We start from the raw sequence: 25227 nt of genomic DNA on the forward strand, positions 1-25227 counted from the left end.
CGATCCAACACTCCTAACCACAAAGAGATTCTAGGGATCCATAAAGGTGGCACCTTTATGGGTACCCAACACTCCAATAAGTCCTAACATGAAGAAAAAGGTTTAGAAATATAGATCTATGCACAAGGAACTGAAAAACATGGAACTTGAAGATTTTCAAAGTCCAGGAGAAGCACAACAAGAAGATGACAATAGTCCCTTGCTGAATCAAAGCCCAAATTGTTGGATTAATGTCTAAGCCCATAACTATAATTGGTAAGACTTGACCCGACCCGGCATGGTCCATTTGGGTTGCATGGCATCATGCATTTGGATAGACTATAATGAGAGAAATAAGACACTTATGGTTATTAATATATTATAAGTTCTAGTATATTAATAATAAGAATAATGAGATTATTTAATTAGTATTGATCAAGATTTAATCTAGGATTAATTAAGTGATCAAAAGAAGACTAATTAAATATATGGGTTGATTATGTAAATCATCCATACTTGTATAGTGGGCTAATGCTCCATGGATAATCAAGTTGGGCTAAAACCCATAGGATGGTCCATGGATGCTCCATGGTGTATTTGAACCCATGGATCCAAGGAAATGGAAAGCCATGACAATTAAGGGTTTACCCTAATTGTAACACTATATAAAGATCACATTCTTGGGAAAAATCGGCCACTAGAAAGAGTAAGAAGGGCTAGCCGATTTTCATGAAGTGTAGAATTCTCTCAAGTCATTCCATTTGTATTTGGTGTTGTGTGAACCATTTGAGGTGTCACACTTGGGGCACTAGGCACTCAAGCTTCATGAAGACTTTCTACATCAAAGAGGTATGTATTCTATCTTGTTACATTCATTGTTTTGTATGCTAGATTAGGATAATACCTTGGAAGTTCTTATTTGCATGTATAATAGAGAAAACATAGATCCAAGGTATTTAGGGTTGCATGTACACTTAGGAGTGTTAGAATGCTCAAAACCTTGGTAAGAAAGTCAGCTGATTTCTGAGTACATGTCAAAGCTAGTGGGAGCATAAGTGTTATGCTAATAATCATCATGTTAGTGGGAGCATGATAATTATGATAAGTATTGCAAGCTAGCAATGTTAATTATAGAAAACAAAAGGTTTCAATTGGGAAAAGTTGTTTTGCTATAATTAAGGGAGAGGAAATTATACTTCATCTCAAATCTATAAGCTTAGAACGTGAGGTTTTAATCATTTAGTCAAGGATATATATATATATATATATATATATATATATATATATATATATATGAATTTCATGTTGGAATGGCTCAACATAAGGAAATTCTGTATATGGGTCCATTATTTGCGTTCTAAAATTCGATTATGATTACGTCATCCCTTTTCATAATCTGAATTATGAGAACTTGGCAAATAGAAATGGAAATATTATAGCAAAAGACTGGTTTAGTCTTTATGTGAGACATCATGAATCGTGTCCCATATGCTTCGGATATAGGATCGATTACATGTGCTATATTCATCCGTTCTAAAATTTTCCAAATGCCTGGGGCATTAAGAAAGGAAAAGGTCTAGAATTGGATATGACTAAAAGGATTAAACATTTGTCGAGGACAATCTAAGGTTTACCAAAGATTGGTTGCTCAAGGACAGTTGGAAGTATAGTGATAATTTTGGAAGGACCATATTGACATAATCTGTAAGGAGGCAACTCTTGTTCAGAAGTGATAGTCAAAATGGAATCTGGAAATGTTTCAAAGTTAAAATTTTGAATCTGTGTAAGATTAAGGAAACTTAATGCAAGAAGGATGTTTCCAAGGAGTTGATCTCCTTTGGAATGCTCTGTAATGTTTGTTGTCAAGTCTTTATGACTTTGTGCATAATCATTACAAGAGGATCAATGCATATAAGTTTAGAATCTAACAGATTTCAGTAAATGGCATGAATTTGGAATTCTTGCATTTGCAGTAAGGATTTGGGACTGTGAAAAGAGAATCATTGAAGTTATGTTCAATTGATCTAGTTCCCAAAGTAAAGATCATAGACAAACATAGTATGCATACTTGGTGTATGACATGACTAGTGTTTAGAAAACATAGTGTATATGCTTGGAGCATGAGACAACTATTGTTTTAAATTCAAGAATAAAGTTGATAGCTGAAACAGTATACAATGAATAATGTGTAATCGTATGGTGATAAATAAAAGGTGTTTTATTTATTTTCATAGGTTTTGATACCATATTGGATTCAATTATTATTGTGTTTCACTTTGCATGTTTTGACTTCCCGAATAAACTAGGTTATTCTTCCGGAATGACTAAGTTATTCAAACCATCCACAGTCGGTCATATGTTGGAAGTAGATATGAATTAAGATTGTCATGGGTTGGCTTGTAGAGGTCTAAGGTGTTGGACAAAGGGCTACAACACTCATGCGTGCTCATAAGTTCTGAGCATTGGATTCAACCCACGCTCATTGGAATCACTTCATGGATTTTATCACGGTGATCATGAGACGATAATATCTTATATTCTTCAAACCTAGAGATATGAGTTGTTACTATGAGTTGATAGTACATTGATTGCACGAAAACGCATTTGGTAACTCGGTGCTATAAAACGTCTTTGTGTATGATTCAACAAGTAGTAGAACAAGCCATATGAGTCGAAGTTTATCCATTCCTTTTACCTTCGGGATAAAAGTGATATCTGTGGGCCCCTCGATGATTTGATGATGACAAATGGAAGTGCTCGGCCGGGCCAGGACTGATTTGATTTGTTCAATTAGTCAGTCGTCATAAATCGGAAATCGGGAAACAACAAATGGACAGAGAGAATGATTATAATCCATGTGTCAGTCCATATGATATCTAGAATGGAGGAATATATGATCCCTTATCTAATGGACAAGTCATTGACAAAGGTCAGAGTTCATCGACAAGGTCAGAGTTCGACAGAAGCTTTTGAGAGCTACGATTGCCAGTCGGTTCCTGAAGTCATACGCAATATTATTTTTAGACTTATCCAAGTGGGAGACTGTTGGATTAATGTCTAAGCCCATAACTATAATTGGTAAGACTTGACCCGACCCGACATGGTCCATTTGGGTTGCATGGCATCATGCATTTGGATAGACTATAATGAGAGAAATAAGACACTTATGGTTATTAATATATTATAAGTTCTAGTATATTAATAATAAGAATAATGAGATTATTTAATTAGTAGTGATCAAGATTTAATCTAGGATTAATTAAGTGATCAAAAGAAGACTAATTAAATATATGAGTTGATTATGTAAATCATCCATACTTGTATAGTGGGCTAATGCTCCATGGATAATCAAGTTAGGCTAAAACCCATAGGATGGTCCATGGATGCTCCATGGTGTATTTGAACCCATGGATCCAAGGAAATGGAAAGCCATGACAATTAAGGGTTTACCCTAATTGTAACACTATATAAAGATCACATTCTTGGGAAAAATCGGCCACTAGAAAGAGTAAGAAGGGCTAGCCGATTTTCATGAAGTGTAGAATTCTCTCAAGTCATTCCATTTGTATTTGGTGTTGTGTGAACCATTTGAGGTGTCACACTTGGGGCACTAGGCACTCAAGCTTCATGAAGACTTTCTACATCAAAGAGGTATGTATTCTATCTTGTTACATTCATTGTTTTGTATGCTAGATTAGGATAATACCTTGGAAGTTCTTATTTGCATGTATAATAGAGAAAACATAGATCCAAGGTATTTAGGGTTGCATGTACACTTAGGAGTGTTAGAATGCTCAAAACCCAACACAAATGTCACCTTCTTCTTCGTCTAATGCCTAAAAATCAACACCAAAGGCTAAAAAAGAAAGTTATAGGCTAAGGTTTGCTTGGGGGATGAGAGAGTGTGATAGAGGTTGAGGGTGAGCAACCCTAGCCATCACATTCCCTTAAATAGGGGAACAAACCACAAGGATTAGGCTTTCTCATTAAAACTCCACCACGTCGTGTTTACAAGCCACGTTGTTGTGGTGGTCATTTAAAATCCACGATTACAAAACACTATGTCAGGTCACAGTGATGCTCCACCACATCATGGCCACCCTAATTAATTTTTATACATATAAATTGATTTATACTTGTACCGGATGTTACATGAATAATAGCTATTCATAAACACAAATTTTTTGCTTTAGTGGTAGAAATCATCTATTACTTGAGAAATGTGGAATCTCTCATTTGTGAGCTTTTCCTGATGGTTTCTGGAAAATCCATCAAATAACAAGATGTTATATCAGATCTTGAATCTGATTAATGACTTAGAGTCATGAACATAATATCTAATCCATGTATGATAATCAATTATGGTCTTGATTTAACTTCCTCTCTGTAGCACGGCTAAAAGGAGTTAATGATTCTTCTAGAAAGAATACATTACATGGATAACTATACACATTTAAAGCAAGGCTTGTTATAAAAGGATTTTCTCATACTCATGTCTTTGACTATAGTCCTTATCATATTCATGACATTGACTATGATCAAACCATTTTCACAAGTAGATGTGATTAGATCAACAAGGATATTGTTTACTATAAATTCGTATTCTTAACATGAGATATAACCAATATATTTCAAGAAAGACTGCTTTTCTTAATAGAAATCTATTAGAAGATATATATATATATATATATATATATATGTATATATATATATATATATATATATATATATATATATATTAGCCTGAAGGTTTTCTTAATCCATGTTATCCTAACAAAATGTGTAGAGCTTGAGATCCACTTGTGGATAGAATGAGAACATCTAAATGATCTAATCATCATTTTAATATGAAACCACAAGATGTGCCTTTATATCAAAATTAATAGAACATGTGTGTTTACTATGAACTAGTGGGAGCATATTGGCACTCCTAATCTTATATGAGTGAGATATACTTAATCATAAGAAACTACATTCTGACCATGCCATGCCTGTTTTCACCATGAATCAGAATGTGTTTCTAAAAATGAAAGACTTATGAAAAACAAGGTACATTATGTGAATGTAAAATCTATAAGGATATATAAAATGAATGTTAAAAGTTTTATATCTTTATGCATATATTGACAATATCTTGAAAGGGATCAAGATACAAAATTCATTAGGAGGACTCCTGGTATTGTCACATGGCACTAAGTTCGAGCCAGCCTTAAAAGAACCTAGCTCATAGGTTTGAACTAGCTGAAATGATTTATATTTGATTTTCTTGGAAAATGAATCCATCATTTATGGCATATTACACATAAGACTTGATATATGATCATGCTATGAGTATATTATAATATGCAAATTGAATACATGGTTAAATCGCCAGATGACTATAGAAACATTCTAAGAGTACTTTAGAAGAACTAAAAGAATGTATGTGAGACAATTAATTAAGAACAGATTCTTCATGTAAAGAGCTACATAAAATTCTGATTTCTAAGCAAATATATATATATATATATATATATATATATATATATATATATATATATAATTATAATTATAAATGGATTATGAATTCATTGTGGGATGAAGAGTAACTTTTTTTGAAATGAGGTCCAACAAAAACATGCTGACACAATATACTATAAAATCACAATACACTACTTTAGAAGTTGAAATCTAATATGATTGGATGAATGAGTTCATTGAAAAACTATGTTGTGTTTTGCCATTCAAGGATCACATAGAAATCTTTATGACTTCGAGAGTATACTTAATTAAGCTAAGATACTTTATGTCACAAAAGAACACCAATCATAATCTACAAGATATTTAACTATACTTAGAGTAAAGTTAAATATGGAGATTATAGTATTTTCAAAATTTACAAAAATTAAGTTTCATTGAACCCATTAATAAAGTCCTTTTTTAAGCTAAGTATGAATGGTCACAATTCAGTTGTAAGACTTTTTTATTCTAGAAATGAGATTTTGATTTAGGTTTAGTATTTGGATATTGGAACATTGTGACAACAACCATTATATAATTTCTTGATATATTGGGATATGATCATAACATCAATACTTGTTGTGTTCAACATTAACATGTTTAATCCATGAATAATCTTGTTATTCTAAAAGTTCATAGTCAGTTATAATTGTGGGAGCAATTATAAATAGTAATATGAATTGGATTGGTTGACTTTCACCGAATGAAGGTAGGCAATGGGGTGTAACCAATTTTCATAGGTAATTGTCAAAGAAATTGTATTGAACTAGCCCACATCAAGATCATCTCATGGATAGCTATCATGAATGTCACTTGATTAAAAGGTAGTATCTTTGTGTCCTTAACACCTGAGATACATAGTGGGACTTAAGTGTAGGGATTACTTTCCTTAGATATGGAAAAACATTGGTCCTTAACCGGGCAGTTATAAAAGCGAATTTCAGGTATGGCATGAACTATGCAAGAGGATTATGTAATCAATTTGGGATTTGTTCCTCTTATGTGTTAAGATTTAGTCATTTAAGGCACCTTACCAAAAGTTGAACACTAGATGAGATTGATTGCAATATGTATCTCATGTTCAAAATGATGTTTGTGCTAAAGGGATAATTGATAAACTTACCTTATAAACCGATTGTAGCTTTAAGATTTTTGGGAATTAGGCTTTGATAGATTGGCACAAATTCATATGTTGTTGGAGGCAGTGAAATGTTGTTGTACATTTAGCACTGTCTATATCAATGTAATATGAATCTTGCGCAAGTGGGAGACTGAAAGATCTTATATGCTCAAGTATCATATTAAAGTGATATTACTAAATAACATATGATATTAATAGGTCACACTAACAACAACTTGATATAATTGATTATTTATTAGAAATTGATTTTAATAAATATTCAATAAACTCTTATAATTAAATTGGAAATTATTTATTTCTAGGAAATAATAATTTTCACTAGCAAGTAAGGTGTTGTTTGTTTTTTCTAAGGCAAAATGTCTGCAGTCTGCGGATCACATCTGTAGACCTCTGCAGTAGAAGAGGTGGACCAAACGTCTGCAGTCTGACAAAAAAAGACTGTGTGTTTTTTTAACATCTGCGGGCTACTAAAATAAATTGAAATATAAATAAACTGATATTTTTAAACTTCAAAGTGATTTTTTAATGTTTTTATGATTTTTTTTATAAATAATTAACGAATCTATATCAACTTTTATGTATTATTATATAAAAAATAAAAATAAAAATAGTATGAATTAACGTATATATTTGATAAAAACCAACAATTTTGGTTGTAAAGTTATAACTAAACATTACAATTAGTGATAAAAAAAATTTGATATATAAATGGACGAAAATAAACTTTGATTTTTTCAATTAAATCTATTAAAAACATACCATAAATATTTTCTAAAGAAATTGACGATACTGTATTAAATAATATTTTACAAAATTTGGCAAAAAAATATATGATTATATTATGAATTTTTTTCATATTTATATAAACAACTTCAATGACTATTATTGTAATAAATCTTTATTTACAAATTTGTCAAAAATATCATGTTAGTATCGTCGAACGTTTTTTTTAAGTTTTGTATTTTTTTTTTCAAATTGTTTATCATTAATAAAGTTGGAAAAAATATAAATTAAAAAAAAAACTTAAAAAAATAAAGATATATATGCTTTTTTAGGCTAGAAGATGTCTGAAGATGTTAGAAGACTCAGGTCCACATCTACGCCAAGAAGAGGACGCGCAAACATTTTTAGGTCTGCAGTCTTCAAAAAAACAAACAGTCTGCGAAAGCTAATGTTTGCGCATGGTCTGCGCGGCACAGACAGAAGAGGCTACGCAGATCTGCAGACAAAAAACAAACACTACCTAAGATTACATTATTTCATATTGTATGAATTAATAAGTCATGTACAACATTTTGGACCTTTAGGACGTTTTTTTATTACCAAAAAGCTAAGGTTTATATTTTATAAAACTTACAACTTATGTATTCCTTTTTCTTCTCGAAATCATTGGTTGCCATAAGGATGAGAAGTCAGGGGCTTTTGAATATTATAAGGGAAAGTATGGCATGACTTAAATCATGGGGGAACACTTAGGTGCAGGGGAATGATGGACTTAAGGAATTGGTGTAATAACTCTAAATTTATTATTATTAAAAAAAACGTTTTATTACATTATATTGTTTATTTCCATTAAACATGTTAGTAAAGATAACTTATGCTGATGACTTAATTACATTTTTGTATCCAAAGGAAAAACACATCACACGGTCACCATTTCATTGCTTGTGAGTAACTAAATGCATACAATATTCACGATATAATATTAAACATGTCACTAATAGTTACTAATAATCATAATAAAAGTAATAACTTTTGAGCATATACTATTTTTGTTGACAACTTAAATTTTTATTTGTCATTGTATGTAAATAAAAGTAATGAGAAACCCTTAAACATATTAGTAAAGATAACTTATGATGATAGCTTAATTATATTTTTGTCTCCAAAAGTAAACAATGGTCACGATAATATTTATAGACGGTGACTATAAGTAATTATTTATCACTCTATATGAAAAAAAACACATCACTATAAGTATTTTATAGTCGCCGTTTAATTGCTTTTGAGTAAGTAAATGCACACAATATTCGTAATATAATATTAAATGTGTCACTAAAAGTTAGCAATAATCATAATAAAAGTAATAACACGTGTGAGTATAGATCATTTTTGATGAAACCTTAAATTTTAATTTGTAAGTGTATTTAACAATAGTAATTAGAAACCATTAAACATGTTAATAAAGATAACTTATGTTGATAGCTTAATTATATTTGTGTCTTCAAAAATCAAAACAATAGCCGCGATAAAATTTATAAACGGTGACTATAAGTAAAAATTTATTAGTTTATATGAAGAAAACCACATCACTATAAATATTTTACGGTCATCATTTAATTGCTTGTGAGTCAGTAAATGCACACAATATTTACGATGTAATATTAAACATGTCATTAAAATTTATCAAAAATCATAATAAAGTAATAACACATGAGTAGAGATCATATTTGATGACAACTTAAATTTTTATTTGTTGGTGTATGTAAAGCATAGTAATGAGAAAACATTAAACATGTTAGTAAAGATCACTTATCATGATAGTTGAATTACATTTGTGTCTACAAAAGTCAATAATAGCCATGATAATATATATATATATATATATATATATATATATATATATATATATATATATATATATATATATATATATATATATATATATATATATATAAACGGTGACTATAAGTTAACATTTAACACTCTATAGGAAAAATCACATCACTATAAATGTAGTATCAACAACGATTATCAAAATAAGATAGATACATGTCTAAAACCACCAAACTATATAATGATGGGTTTGACCTATAAAAACGGGTTTTCATTTGATATACTGACCATAATTAAATCGCAACATATCCTAACATCAATGATGTGACCTTTCATTACATGTTGAATGAAAAAAAAACTTGACATAAAATGTCTATAATGACGGGTTATTACGTGGATAAAGCCAAATTTTGTACTAGTTCACAAAGTTGTCAAATTTATGGAATCCATCCACTCAAATCTACACAAATAAGATGAAATGTGCTTCAAAATCTAGACGTAGAAGAGATGGATAAAAAGGTAGGAACTTATGGACTAGAAAGGTCCAAGCTACACACAAGAAGGCAATGGAGATATTTTCATGTTGAATACTTGCACTTGGAGCTCCCATCTTCCTTCTTCAAGGTCACAAACTACCACAATAAGTTTCAAGATGAACATAAGGTGCTAGGGTCCTGTTTCTAGACTTGAGATGGTGATGGAGGTTGGGTGAACAAACCCTAGCCATCACATCCTTTAAATAGGTCTTTAGGCCTGAAATTAGGGTTTTGCACTCCAGGCTTCACCATGTTGTGGCCATATCCTAGCTACATCGTGGTGCATTAAAAAATGCATGTTTCATAAAGCCTTGCTACACTGCGGTGCTTCCTCCACCACGTCATGGTCACCACCAAGGGCCGTGTTTAGAAAGCCTAAAATTACTTCGTCTCAAAAGAAGTATTTCTGAAACGGGTGTTACAAGATGAAGAAGGACTAGGAATGGTGTAATTATGTATATGTGTCCTTTTATGCTGTTAGCTATTTTGTTGATGTTAAGTCTTTTAAAATGTTGTTTATGAAGTATAAAAGTTATATATGTTGTTATGAGTCCTAGAACTTTCGTATCTTACTAAGATTTTTGTAACACCCCATTTTTATGCTTTTAATATTATGGTTGTAAAATAGTAACCACACCTAGTCAATTTTTACAAAAATATTCCCAAACAAATTTTTTTTTTGGAAAAGAAACTTCCCTAACGAGGGTTTCCGGGCCAGCTTTCGCGCACCGACTAATCCCCTGCTGTAAACATGAGGTTTTGCCTCATGCCATGAAGTCACTGCAGGCGAACCTCCATGACCACAAGGGCTGAGTGGTGTCATGATTTGAACATGGGTCAATAGGTTATCCACCATATTTTCCACATGCCTTACCAAGTTATCACAACCAAAGTGGTTCAAACAAAAAAAATTCGTAAAAAAAAAAAAAAAAAAAAAAAACTCAAATATTATTAAATTCACATCAAACTTAAATCATATCTAGTAAACAAGTTTACCAAAGATCATTACAAGGTGTCTAAAAGAAGCTATACTCTGACTATCATTTAAATACTTCTGGCATGTCAACAATCATATTCTAATCCTTTGATTACAAGCTTAGATACATGCAAACAAACAAAATGTGTCATTTATGTCTCGTATACCTCATATAACATATTACTTTCTTTTTTTTCATTTAACTTTCTTTCAACAAAATGATTCAAATCTCATAGTCATTTAACAAATATATTAATCTGCTCATCCATTTCAATAGATACATGTGTTTTATAAAAGCAAAATACTCATTCCGGACATTTTTGCTCTTTTTGTTCAACTTTTTACCAAATAGTCATTTTCTTGCATAAGTGTGTTTGCACTCCATGCCATATAGTCTAAACATGTGGCAATAATGTTTAACATCTTTTTAAAATAATACCAATGTTAATATAATAAAATACTAGGTGTGAGACCCATGTATTACATAAGTTTAATTAAAAAAAATATATTAAATTTTAACAATTTGAAAAGTTTGAATTTATAAGAAAAATGAAAAAAATTGGATTATTAAAATTATTGAAACTTTAATGTATTGAATAAATTACATATATAAACCCTTTCTAATAAATACTTTACATATATATTACCTTACATATTAAATATGAAATTTTAATTTAATAAAATGAAAAATACAATAAAATGACAAATGGAAAATAGAAAATCTAAAATTTTTAGAAAATGTCAAGTGTCCAAATGAAGGAGAAGAGGACATGTGGCAAAAAAACATTCATTTATTATAGTAGATGATAAATTTTTTCACATATTTCGGGTGAGGAATGTTTTCGAAGGCAAGAATTTATTTTTGTATAAACCATGTTTTTAGATGAATCCAATGTACCACGATAAAAATAAATAATACAGCAAGGCCATGTTTCACGTTAAAAAGTCAATAGTTAACGATACTTTAATTAAATATCTACTAAACAATCCGTTCAATTCCTACAAATTTGTGAAATGTTTTTATAGCGTCACGTTTTAAGTAGTATGACTTACTTGACAATAACCCGATTCTAAAGCTCTTATGATGGACTTAACAAATCTAGGCTAACAGAAGAAATCATAAGGAAGACTCTCTTGTATTACTAGTCGCATAGATAATTGACATGCTATTTGATTATCATAATGTTATGTTTACAATCATCACCTAGTTTAATTTGCTTGAGTGGGCAATACATCAACATTTTTCTTTTGACATGATGCCTGATAATATCAAAGAAAAGTAAAATATTATTGATGAAACTAAACCTAGGTTATTAGTTTAGTTTGACTTATAATTAGTCATTTACAACATCGAAATCATTTATGAATTCCAATATAATATGTTTGACTACAAAAATAAAAAGTGCCCAAGTAAAATAGTCGGAAGGCAAGAAACTTTGGTATAAACTTTTTTAAAAATCCATTAATCAAGCCAATCGTGACTATATATACTAGTATTACAATTCTAACTAATAATAAAACTAATTATAAATTAACTTAAAGTAATTACAGATAAATTATAAATTAAGTAATTTAAGAAGATGATAATAACAATTACGAAATCTTACATTTTTCCATTAGAAAGTGCTATTGGAACCAAAACCTACTTGGCTGCGTCGATTGCATCTACGAAAAAATTTATTTTGTTTACGGATTTACGTTAAAATATTTCAAATTTTCATAGTATGATTTGTTTTGCTAATTTATCAACCGGTGCAGTTGATTCAAGAGCACATTAATCGGTGGAAGTACTTCTTTTGGTTACCGACATTTTTTGATTCTTTGAAATTAGAAAATTCACTATTTGATAGTTTGATTGAATTCAAGGGAGTTTTAGAGAGATTTCTAGAGAGTAATAGATATTATCGTTAGAGAAGTGGTTGAAAGTGTGGGATATTTATAGGTTGAGTTTTGGAGAAAAAATGAGTCGTGTTATGACCATTGGGGACCTATTTAGAATGTGAGAAAACAATTTTCTCGCAATTGGGAGGCCACGAGGCCGAACTGAACACAGATGGATCTAGGACTGCTTTAGGATTGGTGGTTGACTCAAATTAGGGATTTGATATGGATACTGGATAGCCTAACGACTTTCCGTTTTAGGACCTGTTGGGCATGCTGTCATTTTTATGACCTTTTTGTGCAAGTCTAGATATTTATAAACGATCCTAACTACTTTTGAATATGAGGATGTGAGTCATAATGAAATTCTTAGGAAATCTGGTCATTATATTTTGGCTTTATTGATAAAAAAGTCATCATTTTTTTTTTTTGTAATTTAACTATTGGACTCAAATATTACTTGCAAAATGGCACAATTTACAGGTTACCGCAAAAAATATCAGGTTTCGATAGTTAAATTGTAAACAAAATATCAATGATGACTTATATTTTTTAATGCACAATAGTTTTTTTTAACCTCAAGCCTTATATTTTTTAAGATTAAGAAAGTGTTTGAGATTTTATTTTGAACCTCAAAAGGATTTTTTTAGGCAAAAGGATTCATGTGAGAAAATTAGTTGTTTAAAAAATGTATAGATTAGCTTTTGTTATAGGCAAAGTCAATAAACCAACAAGTTGTTTTTTCTAAAAAATAATTTTCTTAACTTATATATGTTTTAAAAGGTGTTTGACTTTACAACCTAAAAAGTTATAAATAAATTTGAAAAGTACGAAATTCTAAATTATTGAAATATATTTTTTTATTGAAATGCCTTCGAAATTATAATCTATTTTTGTTGAAAGAACCGTTACATTTTGTTTGATTTTTAATATATGATAATAAATAAATTATAATTCTATTTAATAAAATATAAAAACCGACTAAAATGTAAAAATGTATTGTTATGAAATGTATCTATCTTTTTTTTAATGATGGAATTAAATCAAAATTTAATACGAAATATACATTCACATACCAAGTATCTGGTTGAAACCAATGCATTAATTCATTCATAGATCAATAGAGACAATGCAAAATAGTCTTGTCCTCATGAAATAAGAGCTTTATTTTTGCAATAACTTAGCAATAAATACTTTTAATTTATATAGAACTTGGTGAATCTTTGCACATTGGACAACAATATCATTATATATTAAAATAATAACACTTAAAAAAATATTATTAAATATTTCTAATTAAAAAAACAAATGTAAGTTTTAAAACAAACTTATAGGTAACCTATTAATTATATTAATCATAGTTTTACACCAATAGTGATGTATACCATTAATTGATATATTTATAGATCGTTAAAGTTGTGTAAATTATGAATCAAACCTATGATATATATATATATATATATATATATATATATATATATATATATATATATATATATATATATATATATATATATATATATATATATATATATATATATACAGAGAGAGAGAGAGAGTTAGGTTCAAACCCTAAACCCTAAACCTTAAACCCTAAACCCTAACCTTATATATATATATATATATATATATATATATATATATATATATATATATATATATATATATATATATATATATATATATATATATATATATATATATTGAACCAGCAAATCGTACTATACTATAAAATGAGCATTTTTCTTTTCACCACATTCATATGAAAACTCCAATGCATTTTTCCTTTCATGACATTCATTTGAAACTCTCATCACTTTTCAATTTCTTTCTAATAATGATTATAAGTTTGTTAATAAGGTTAAATAAATATCAAACCTAAAGTGTAATCATATATAAATTAAATTTCAATATTAAAAAATATCTTCCTTCTACATATAAAGTTATGTTTTTTAACTTTTAATATATTATACTTAATTTATTAATTTTAATATATTGTTGGATGTAAACCATTATCATTTTAAGCTACAAATTTGAACAATTTATATAAAATACTGAAATTATAAACTTAAATATCATATTACGTGGTCAACTTAAATATAAATTTTAGTTTAACTTAAACAACCTAAAAAAATATTTTTTGTAAATAATTAAAATTGATAAATTGTAATGTCTTTCTAATAATGATTATAATTTGGTTAATAAGGTTAAATAAATATCAAACATAAAGTGTAACAATAAATAAATTAAATTTCAATATTAAAATAGTATATTTACTTCTGCTTATAAAGTTACGACTTTAACTTTTAACATATTATACTTAATTTATTAAATTTAATATGTTATTGTATGTAATCATTATCAGTTTAAAGCTACAACTTTTGAACAGTTCGGACAAAATACTTAAATTGTTAATTTAAATATAAGATTACATTGTCAACTTAAATATAAATTTCAGTTCCAATTAAAAAACCCAATAAATATTTTGTGAATAGTTAAAAGTGATAAATTGTTTTGCTAAATGCAAAAACTAAATTCTAATATCAATTTATCTAAAATATTTTCTATAGATACTTTTATAATCATTAAAAGTTTTCAAATAAGTAGCTTAAAATAACTTATAATAACAACAGTTAAAAATAACTCTATATAAATGATTATATTGTTACCTTTAAAATAAAAAAACAATATTTGATGTTTTAAATAATTACAATGATAGAAATTAAAATGTTAAACAAATAAATTTTAAAAAATTAATTAACAATAAAAACAACTATAAATACATTAAACCATATATTATATTTAATTTTATTTATGAGTAACTCGCAGGTAGAAGTCATTCAAAGGATTAAGATTATGCAGTTATAATATATATATATATATATATATATATATATATATATATATATATATATACATATTATCATATAATTCGAAATAATCAATATATTATATCAATTTAGTATATAAGTTATTATATAAAATTTAACAACAATGTTATTGTTATATTTAAAAAAAACATATGTTTGTAAAGATTTCAACTATATAGGTCTTTCTGCGCAACGCGCGTGCATGTAATATATAATCTAGGGTTTTTTTTCATAAAAGCCCAAATTTTACACAAAAAAACCGGTTATGCCCAAAGTCGTTTTTTTTTTTTTTTTTTTTTTTGCCACAGATGCCTCAAATACTGGTAAATTGGTTCGATTTTGGCCTTTACCTTGATTTTACCTTCTGGGGCCAGTCATATTTGTCATAGAAACCCTATACTTATCATTTCCACCACCACCGCCCTTTGATACCAACACCACCATCAGCCACACACAAACCACCACCACCACTACCACTACCGTCCATCATCCACCATCCCCACCACATCGATCATCAAAATCGATATCCTCTCTCTCTCTCCCATCATCTGATCGGAAACAAATCATTGATCTACATACCAATTTCCGATTTCTAGTTGACTAGGTGCCATGAAAGACGATGGATTACAAAATCAGCCCATCCCATTCTTTTTAACTAGAAAGAACAACAATGGTGATGATGAAGGTGGGTGTTCGGTGATGAAGAACCCATATGTGAAAAACCCCATCTGGAACGACCATCATCCCCTTTCACCTTTTCAGAACCAACAGATACCACCTACACAAACACCATCTAGCACTGATAAGCACATCTGAACACCAAAAACAAAAATTGCAACATAAAAATCTAAAAAAACATTAACCCATATAAACAGCATTGCCATCACCTTAGTCCACCATCGATTAAGAGAAAAAGAAGGGGATTGATACTTCAATTTTGAAGTCAGTTTCTTTCTGAGAAGAGTGCACACACAGAAAGCAATAAAGAAACATTTAACCTGTTAATCGAACTAAGGGGTGAAACTCAATTCTTCTATGCAACTTGAAGGAAAAAGGAGAAGGAAGCTGTGAATTTTGGTGAGTGTGGATCGATAATACAAAGCAAGAGAAGAGAGACCTGCAAATCATAGGGACTAATCTCAATTCTAGCACCCTTGTGTATGATAATCTTGATGAATTAAGAACACAGGTTCTCTTCTTCATTGATGAATTAATTTGCAGGTCCGAAACAATTTGTGTGTTCCTCTGTATCACATACGATGCTTGGAGGCGGATGTCTTACCAGGTGAGTGTGGATCGATAATACAAAGTAAGAGAAGAGAGTGAGAGAGCTGCGAAATCAGAAGAGGAAGAAGAACCTTCAATCGATTTTGGAGAGTGAGAGAGTTGCAATTTTTTTTCTTGTTTCTTTGGATCCCGTCGATTAAAGAAATAGACGATGGTGAAGGGAACAATCAAAGATGATGGTGAAGGCAGAGAGGGTTTGAGAAAAAAACCATGTGGGCTACCGGCCATAGAAGGTAAAATCAAGGTAAAGGGCAAAATCGAACCAATTATCCGGTATTTGAGGCATCTGTGGCAAAAAAAACGACTTTGGGCATAACCGGTTTTTTTGTGTAAAATTGTGGGCTTTTATGACAAAAACCTTATAATCGACTCCTAAACTAACACTTACATCCACCTACATCCACAACGAGATTTGAACTCTCGACCTCAATAAGGGATGACACCACCTACTATGATGAGCTATATTTAATGAATAACAAAAAGTTTGAAAAAAATAAATACCATAACTTTTGATAACATGAATACACTAGTACATGTATTATAACATTTATATTAAATAACTTATAAAACACTTACAATTATTACAAAAGAAATATACAAAATTAGCATCCATTTGATATATAGAAATATTATATTATCCTAAGATTCAAGAAATCTATTTTTTTTTTAAATTTTAATATTTGAATCACAAATATCTTCATACATATTAATACTCCTATAAGTTACAAAGTGTAAAAATGAGAGGAAAATAAAAAGTCATTAGTTATTACTAATTAATAACCATATGTTAAAAACTTTTGAGTAGTACATATTAAGTATACATAAATTAGAACACATTTGATTTTAGTTGGAGTTTCAAATGAATGTGGTGCTTGGAAATATTCCATATTAATATATTAGATACTTAGTGAGTATTTGCACCATGCCCATAATTCAATTATATAGTTAATTATATAAATAGTTTGAGGATTTTTTTAGTAAATTTAAGATTACAATTTAGGTTTTACCTTTAAAATTACAACTTATAACTTTTAACAATTTACTAAATAGTCTTTAGACTAAAAGTAGACCTATTAACGTATCAATACATGTTATTTAAAACTAAACTACCGCAACTAAATGGAGTTTTTTTTCTATTCATATAGATACTTTTGAGAATTATGCAACTAAATAAAGTTTTTTTTATTCATATTGATACTTTAGAGAATTAGTTAAATATAACTGAGTTTAGCAATAAAAGATTAATATGTTCATGTAACACATAGACTAAATATTGTACCAAAACATCTAAAACTTATATTTAAAAATAATTATGTGTATCTAATATTTTATCTGTATTATTTATATCAGATTATTAGTACAAGGGTGTAAGTTATTATATAAATGGTGATTATTTAACTCCTTATTGGTAAGAGCAATTAAAATACATATCTTTAATTACATTCATGTAATGAAAATTTGTTAATTGCATTAAAACTCTATTTTAAAATTCAAAATTTTCAAATTTCAAATAAAGGTTATTTAGAATTAAACATATACAACTTAAAAAGTTTTTTTCATGCTATGATACTTATGAGACCTAATTAAAAGGATTAAAATATATAAATTGTGTTTAATAAATTAAACGAATAATATAATCATATGATGTGTAGACCATATATTATACCAAAAGCATTCAAAACAATTATTAAAAACAAAATTATGTGAATCTATTAATTTTTTTATATTTATTTATATGAGGGTGTATATTATTTTTGCTCAACAAACAATTTAATTAAATATGTAATACAAATTTTTATATTTAAGACAACAATTCCATAACTACCTGATAAAATTTTCATATTTATTTGTATTGAATTACAAAAAGATGTTTACAAGAGTTCATATATACTACAACTGTAGAAATAATAATTGTCATATGTTTATAATTAGTAGTCGATAATTTAAAACTCAATATAATCACATATATATGTATTAAATTAAAATAGCACTATCATATATTTATATATTCTTTGTAAAGCCATTTTCAAATATTTATTTGAAGTTGAATCTTATGATGTTGAAATTTTCCAAAGAACAATTTTTAAAAAAATAAGAATAAAAATAATTACCGTATTAAAATAAAATTCACATGTTAAAATAACCCATCAAAACACAATTATGGTTTAAACACTTTAAAAACATCAAAAATGCCCTGACACTTTTCTTTTAGCTATAAATGTACAATCTTCACCCAACATTTTGTTGTTGTTTCTATCTTATTTCTCTTTTACAAACACACTTTCAAAACATAACATATCAATTCGACTCTAAACATACAACCTTGTGACAATATTCATCATATTAAAATACCAAAAACTTTTGGATTGACTTTTCTTTTGGCTCTACACATAGAACTTTGAGACAGTTCTTCATCATCTCTAAGTACAAAAAACTTTTGGATTGACTTTTATACATAAAATAATTCCTATGGAATTTTAAGAAAATAGATGAATCAACATATGGAAAGAAGAAAGCAAACATATTCAAAACTTCTTCATTCTTATGCACTCAAGATAACACAAATGAAAAGAAAAGAAAATAAAAAGAGAAGAAAAAGAAGTGTTTCTTATATAAGCAAAATATTTCAATTAAGTAACCATTTAAGTAGCATAATATGAAGAGTGTGAGAGTTTCTAATGAATATGGTTCAAGATAGATGACCTATCTTAAACCATATTCATTTGAATGACCTCTTTTATAAGAGACTAGACGAATCCTCGCGTGCTGCGCAGAATACAACAATATATTTTAATCTTTACAAATATATGTTTTTTTAAATATATCAATGATGTTGTTGTTAGCTATTATATAATAAATCTTATAATAAGTTGATATAAAGATTGTTTGTTTTGAATTATATGATAATGTAGACATCTTTTAAAATTCTATAATCTCAATTAAGTAACCATTTAAGTAGCATAATATGAAGAGTTTGAGAGTTTCAAATGAATATGGTTCAAGATAGATGACCTATTTTAAACCATATTCATTTGAATGACCTCTTTTATAAGAGACTAGACGAATTCTCGCGTGCTGCACAGAATACAACAATATATTTGAATCTTTACAAATATATGTTTTTTAAATATATCAATGATGTTGTTAGCTATTATATAATAAATCTTATAATAAGTTGGTATAAAGATTGTTTGTTTTGAATTATATGATAATGTAGACATCTTTTAAAATTCTATAATCTCAATTAAGTAACCATTTAAGTAGCATAATATGAAGAGTTTGAGAGTTTCAAATGAATATGGTTCAAGATAGATGACCTATCTTAAAACATATTCATTTGAATGACCTCTTTTATAAGAGACTAGACGAATTCTCGCGTGCTGCGCAGAATACAACAATATATTTGAATCTTTACAAATATATGTTTTTTAAATATATCAATGATGTTGTTGTTAGCTATTATATAATAAATCTTATAATAAGTTGATATAAAGATTGTTTTTTTTGAATCATATGATAATGGAGACATCTTTTAAAATTCTATAATCTCAATTGTCTCAGCGGCCATTACCTACATGTTATATATGAATAAAATTAAATATAATATATGGTTTAATGATCTATATGGCTGTTATTATGATTAATTACTTTTAAAAAGTTTATTTGCTTAAGATTTTTATTTCTATCATTATAACTATTTGAAACATCAAAGATTGTTTTTTTAAGTATTAGTAAAATTTTTGTATATAATATTATTTTTAACTATTGTTGTTGTAAGTTATTTAAAAGAATGTATTTGGAAATTCTTAATCATTTTAATTTGGATTTCAGAAATTTAACTTTTTTTAAATTTATTTGATGAATATTGTTAGTTTTTTTTATTGTAATTATTTAAAAGAACAAATATTGTTTTTTTTAAAAGATAACATTATAATTTTTAGTATATAATATTACTTTTAACTATTTTTATTGTAAGTTATTTTTAAGATACTTATTTGAAATTTCTTAATGATTATAAAAAATATTTTTCATGTTTTTTTTTTTTTTTTTTTTTTTTTTTTTTTTTGGTGAATTTAGGATTCACCATCCATATTTTCATTCATAGCTACAAATTTTCAGTTATATAAAGTGTATGACGTGTGATTAATTATTTTGATTATGAAAATGTGTGGGGGTTTCAAATGCATGAAATGTTTCTAAATTTATGTAAGGTTTCAAATGCATGATATGATTGGAAAATATATATATATATATATAGTTAAATAGATATAGATTACAATATGCCTACTTTTTTAAACATTCAAACAATAAACGCCATATGGTATTCTTTCTCTCTTGAATTTTTATAATGGTTACCAATGTCAATAGTGATTTCATAATTACCTAAAAAACCAATTTATGTAATTTGCAAAAAAAATAAAAATAAAAATAAAAATAACAATAAAAAAATCTACAAATCATCTTCCTTTTAAACATGTTTGTTTATACATAGCAACCAACATGAAGATTTTTCAAGCAAGTATTTGGTATTTGAATATTATTCGTATCAAATTTTAATCTAGATTCATTATCAAAAACTAATAATACATGTCATAACAATATATTTTTACATTTTAGTCAAGTTTTATATTTTATTAAATAGAAGTTTAATTAAAATTTTGTATTTTATTTATTATCATGTATTAAAAATCAAACAAATTGTAATAATTGTTTCAATAAAAATAGATTGTAATTTAATCTTAAAATAGATAAGACTTAAGATTAAAGATTATTATGCATTGAAAAAAAAAATTACTTATATTTTGGCCTATTGACAAAAGAAAAATCACTCTTGACACTTTATTTACAATTTAACCAACGAAACATGTTATTGTTTGCGGTAAACTGTTAATTAAGTTAAGTTGTAAGTAATAGCTGATTCCAATGGTTAAATTGCAAAAAATTAAAATAAAGAAAAAAACATAGAGCCAAATTGTAAATATTCTTTTACAGATTTCCCAAATTCTAACAAGCCAAATGTCCAGTGGACATGAAGATTTAAGTCGCAATGAAAAGCAACCACCAACTAGCTACTTGTGCTACCATCAATTATGTCCAATTCTAATATATTTCTTATCGGTAGAAAAAGAAAGTAAATGAAACAGAAATTCTTCCCTTGGTAATTAGTAGCCTAATTTTTCTATTAATGGTACGTTTTTGCATTTTACTTCTTATTACTTTCTTGGGCCATTACAGCTTGTGGACTTTTTTAAATTTGTTTAGTCGTGTAGGCCAATTATATCAATAATAACCTTTCTTTTGAACCACCATAATTAAGTATCCCACGGGTGGTTTGTGTAACAAGTTGTTTCCAACTGCAATTCATTAGACCAACCAACCGTTAGACCTATATAACATGTGTTAATTGTAAAGGCTATTTACTAGCTTTCTTCATCTGATATCTAATGGAAATGGAAAGCATTATTGAGTATCTTGAAAATAAAACTATCTTAGTCACAGGAGCTACTGGATTTCTGGCAAAAAGTAAGTCTCTCGCGTATTCAATCTCTCAACAGTAGAGATATGTTATAGTTTTTAATTTATGTTTATATACTGCAGTTTTAGTTGAGAAGATACTAAGGATACAACCAAACATAAATAAGCTCTTTCTTCTTATAAGAGCTTCAGATTCAAACTTAGCCATGCATCGGTTACACACGGAGGTACCTATAATATATCATATATATATGAGCGATCTGAATATGGGGTTATTATACATCCATCATTATGTGTGGAACCCATCAAAACTAGGTAGTTGTTAATAAAAAAAAACGTTTATTTGACGCTAGATAATAACCTACTGATTTCAATGTGATTTGTTTCTATCATAAAATAAATTAAAATCCGTAAAACCATTCCGAAGTCGAAACTATGCTTTTTTTTTCATCTAAAAGAATTAGCACCCCATAGTTAAAACTTAAAACCTATTCCAACAAAAAAATGTTCTTTGCAAAAAGAAATATATATTTATTTAGATAGTTGCAAAAATATGCCACTCCTTTCTTTCTCACATTTCGAGATCCTCTCGTGCTTTTCCGTTGGAATTAAATTGAAATAACAACATAATTTTTTTTTAAATAACTTTTGTAGTGAAATAGATATATACTAGGTGTAAGATCCATATATTACATGGGTTCATTTAAAAAAAACATATGAAATTCTAAAAATTTTAGAAATTTGAATTTATAAGAAAAAAATAAACAAATATTGAATTATTAAAATTAAATTGTTTGTTTTTCTTTTAAATTAAACAAATAATTTAGATAAATAAATAAAGGAAACTAATAGAACATTAATTTAGAAAATTTGAAATTAGAAGGAAGTCAATTAATAAAATTAATATGAATTTATTATTACATTTATTGTAATTAATTATTACATTTAAATATTATGTGGAAATTAATAAAATGAAAAAAACCACAAAATGCCATGTGGAAAAATATTAATTAAAAATAACCACAAAATGACATGTGGCAAAATCAATGAGAGTGTGACATGTGGCAAAAAGATCTTCATTTATTATAGAACTGAACTGAACACAATAGGAAACATAGATCTTCGACTAGCAGTATCTATATTTTTTCCAAAAAGAAAAAGAATTGCAACAGTACAACTTCGCATAGCAGCATCATACAAATTCGACATCCATACTTTTGGAGGGAGTTAGGAAAAGTGGAAACAAAAATTAGAGTTTTAATGTTTATCTAAAAGAGTAAATAATAGGTGTACGTTTATTTTTATCAAAATGATGTGTCATCCTTTCTAATAAATAAAGATTTTTTTATTATACCTCATATTTTCATTTATTTTACCACATATAATTTTAAGGTTATTTTAAATTAATGTTTATTCCATATTTTATTTTATGGTTTTTTCATTTTATTAAATTCTAAATAGTATTTAAATATAATAATAAATGCGTATGAATTTCATTAATGAATTTTCTTTCTAATTTCAAAATTATTAAATTAAAGATTCATTAATTTTCTTTATTTATTTATCTAAATCTAAATTATTTGTTTAAATTTAAAAGAAAAAAAAACACTTTAATTTTTATAATTCAATATTTTCTCACGTTTCTTATAAATTCGTACTTCTTAAATGTTTAGAATTTTGTATTTAGTTTTTTTTAAAATAAACTCATATAATACATAGGTCTCACATTTAATTAAATATAAAAAAAAATGTTATCAAAGTTTTATATTTATAAAATTGATTTTTAGTGTATCTAATCATGTAGCTGTGATCAAACACAAGGGAACTAGCTATGATTTTGAATAAGAAGATAAAACTATTAGTTAAACAAAAGAACATAAAAATAATTTGTGGATTTTGTTTAAACTTAATTAAACTTGAATTAACAACTAACAAACTAACAAACGACATCAAAGAATTTGATTAAAACAGTAATTTGAAAGTACTTTTACTTATATTCTGATTCTCTCCATTTTCTTATGGTTAACTTATTAGAAATGCAAAAAGATTTATATTATTGATTATTGATTCATATTTGATTAACTCTCATGGTCCGATTAACATACACTATTAATTGTAAAAACATTTAACACAATGTTCACGCAACTAACTATTTCAATAAACCAATTAAATATTTAAAATATGAAAGATTTGATTTAATGATTAATTTTATTTCAATAAACCAATTAAATATTTAAAATATGAAAGATTTGATTTAATGATTAATTTTATTTCAATAAACCAATTAAATATTTAAAATATGAAAGATTTGATTTAATGATTAATTTTAATAGTTATGAAAATTAAGCGAAGCATATAATGGTTAAGTAATGCTATCGTACACATTAAAGTCCCTAATTAAATCATTTAATCTTATGATTTGGTCAATCTCTAGTCCAAACAATTTATTGTTCATAAAAACCTATAGATGTAAACTATATTTAATCAGTCTACTATTACCAAAATCATATCGTAACCTCCTTTCGTATGATGGAGAAGTTCCATAGACCATCTCTCATTGGTTGCTATGAAGTGTAAACTATTTTTAATTAGTCTACTATTACCAAAATCATATCGTAATCTCCTTTCGTTCTAGGTGGTTTGGTTATGAAATACATGGTAATATTTTCCCATTTGCCTATGGGTAACGATAATGGTGCCAAACTACCACATGGTTTATGATGTTGAGTCTTAACTCTTGTGCAAGTCACACATTTGGCCATATACTTAGTGACATCAAGTTTCATCGTTGTCCACCAGTAATATAGTTTCAGATCCATATATATTTCGGTGCTGCCAGCATGGATATAGTAAATGGTTTTGTGAGATTCTTCCATGAGAAGATCTCTTATACCACCCATCTTTAGTATCTAAATTTTGTCGTGGAATACTTTCAACCCTTGGTTGTTTGTTCCAAACACTAACATTATTCCCATACATTCTTGTTTTCGGTTATCTCCTTCTAAAGCATCAATATTAGCCCTTTTG

The 25227-nt window shown here is 27.6% G+C and overlaps 1 protein-coding gene across 4 annotated transcripts in view; it reads left to right on the forward strand.

The window, feature by feature from the left end:
* Positions 1 to 22096: 22096 nt before the first annotated feature.
* LOC111905397 (probable fatty acyl-CoA reductase 4) overlaps positions 22097 to 25227 on the forward strand; it is a 65139-nt gene continuing 62008 nt past the window's right edge. For 3 of the 4 annotated variants that reach the window (XM_023901097.3, XM_023901098.3, XM_023901100.3), the window contains exons 1-2: positions 22097 to 22248; positions 22324 to 22427. In XM_023901097.3, the coding sequence (XP_023756865.1) occupies positions 22170 to 22248; positions 22324 to 22427 (183 nt within the window). In that variant the 5' untranslated portion in view covers positions 22097 to 22169. Of the gene's footprint in view, positions 22249 to 22323; positions 22428 to 25227 lie in introns of those variants that run through there. The other variant, XM_023901099.3, reaches the window with a different exon arrangement.

Source organism: Lactuca sativa, chromosome 6, assembly GCF_002870075.4.
Source record: "Lactuca sativa cultivar Salinas chromosome 6, Lsat_Salinas_v11, whole genome shotgun sequence".
Taxonomy (NCBI): Eukaryota; Viridiplantae; Streptophyta; class Magnoliopsida; order Asterales; family Asteraceae; genus Lactuca; species Lactuca sativa.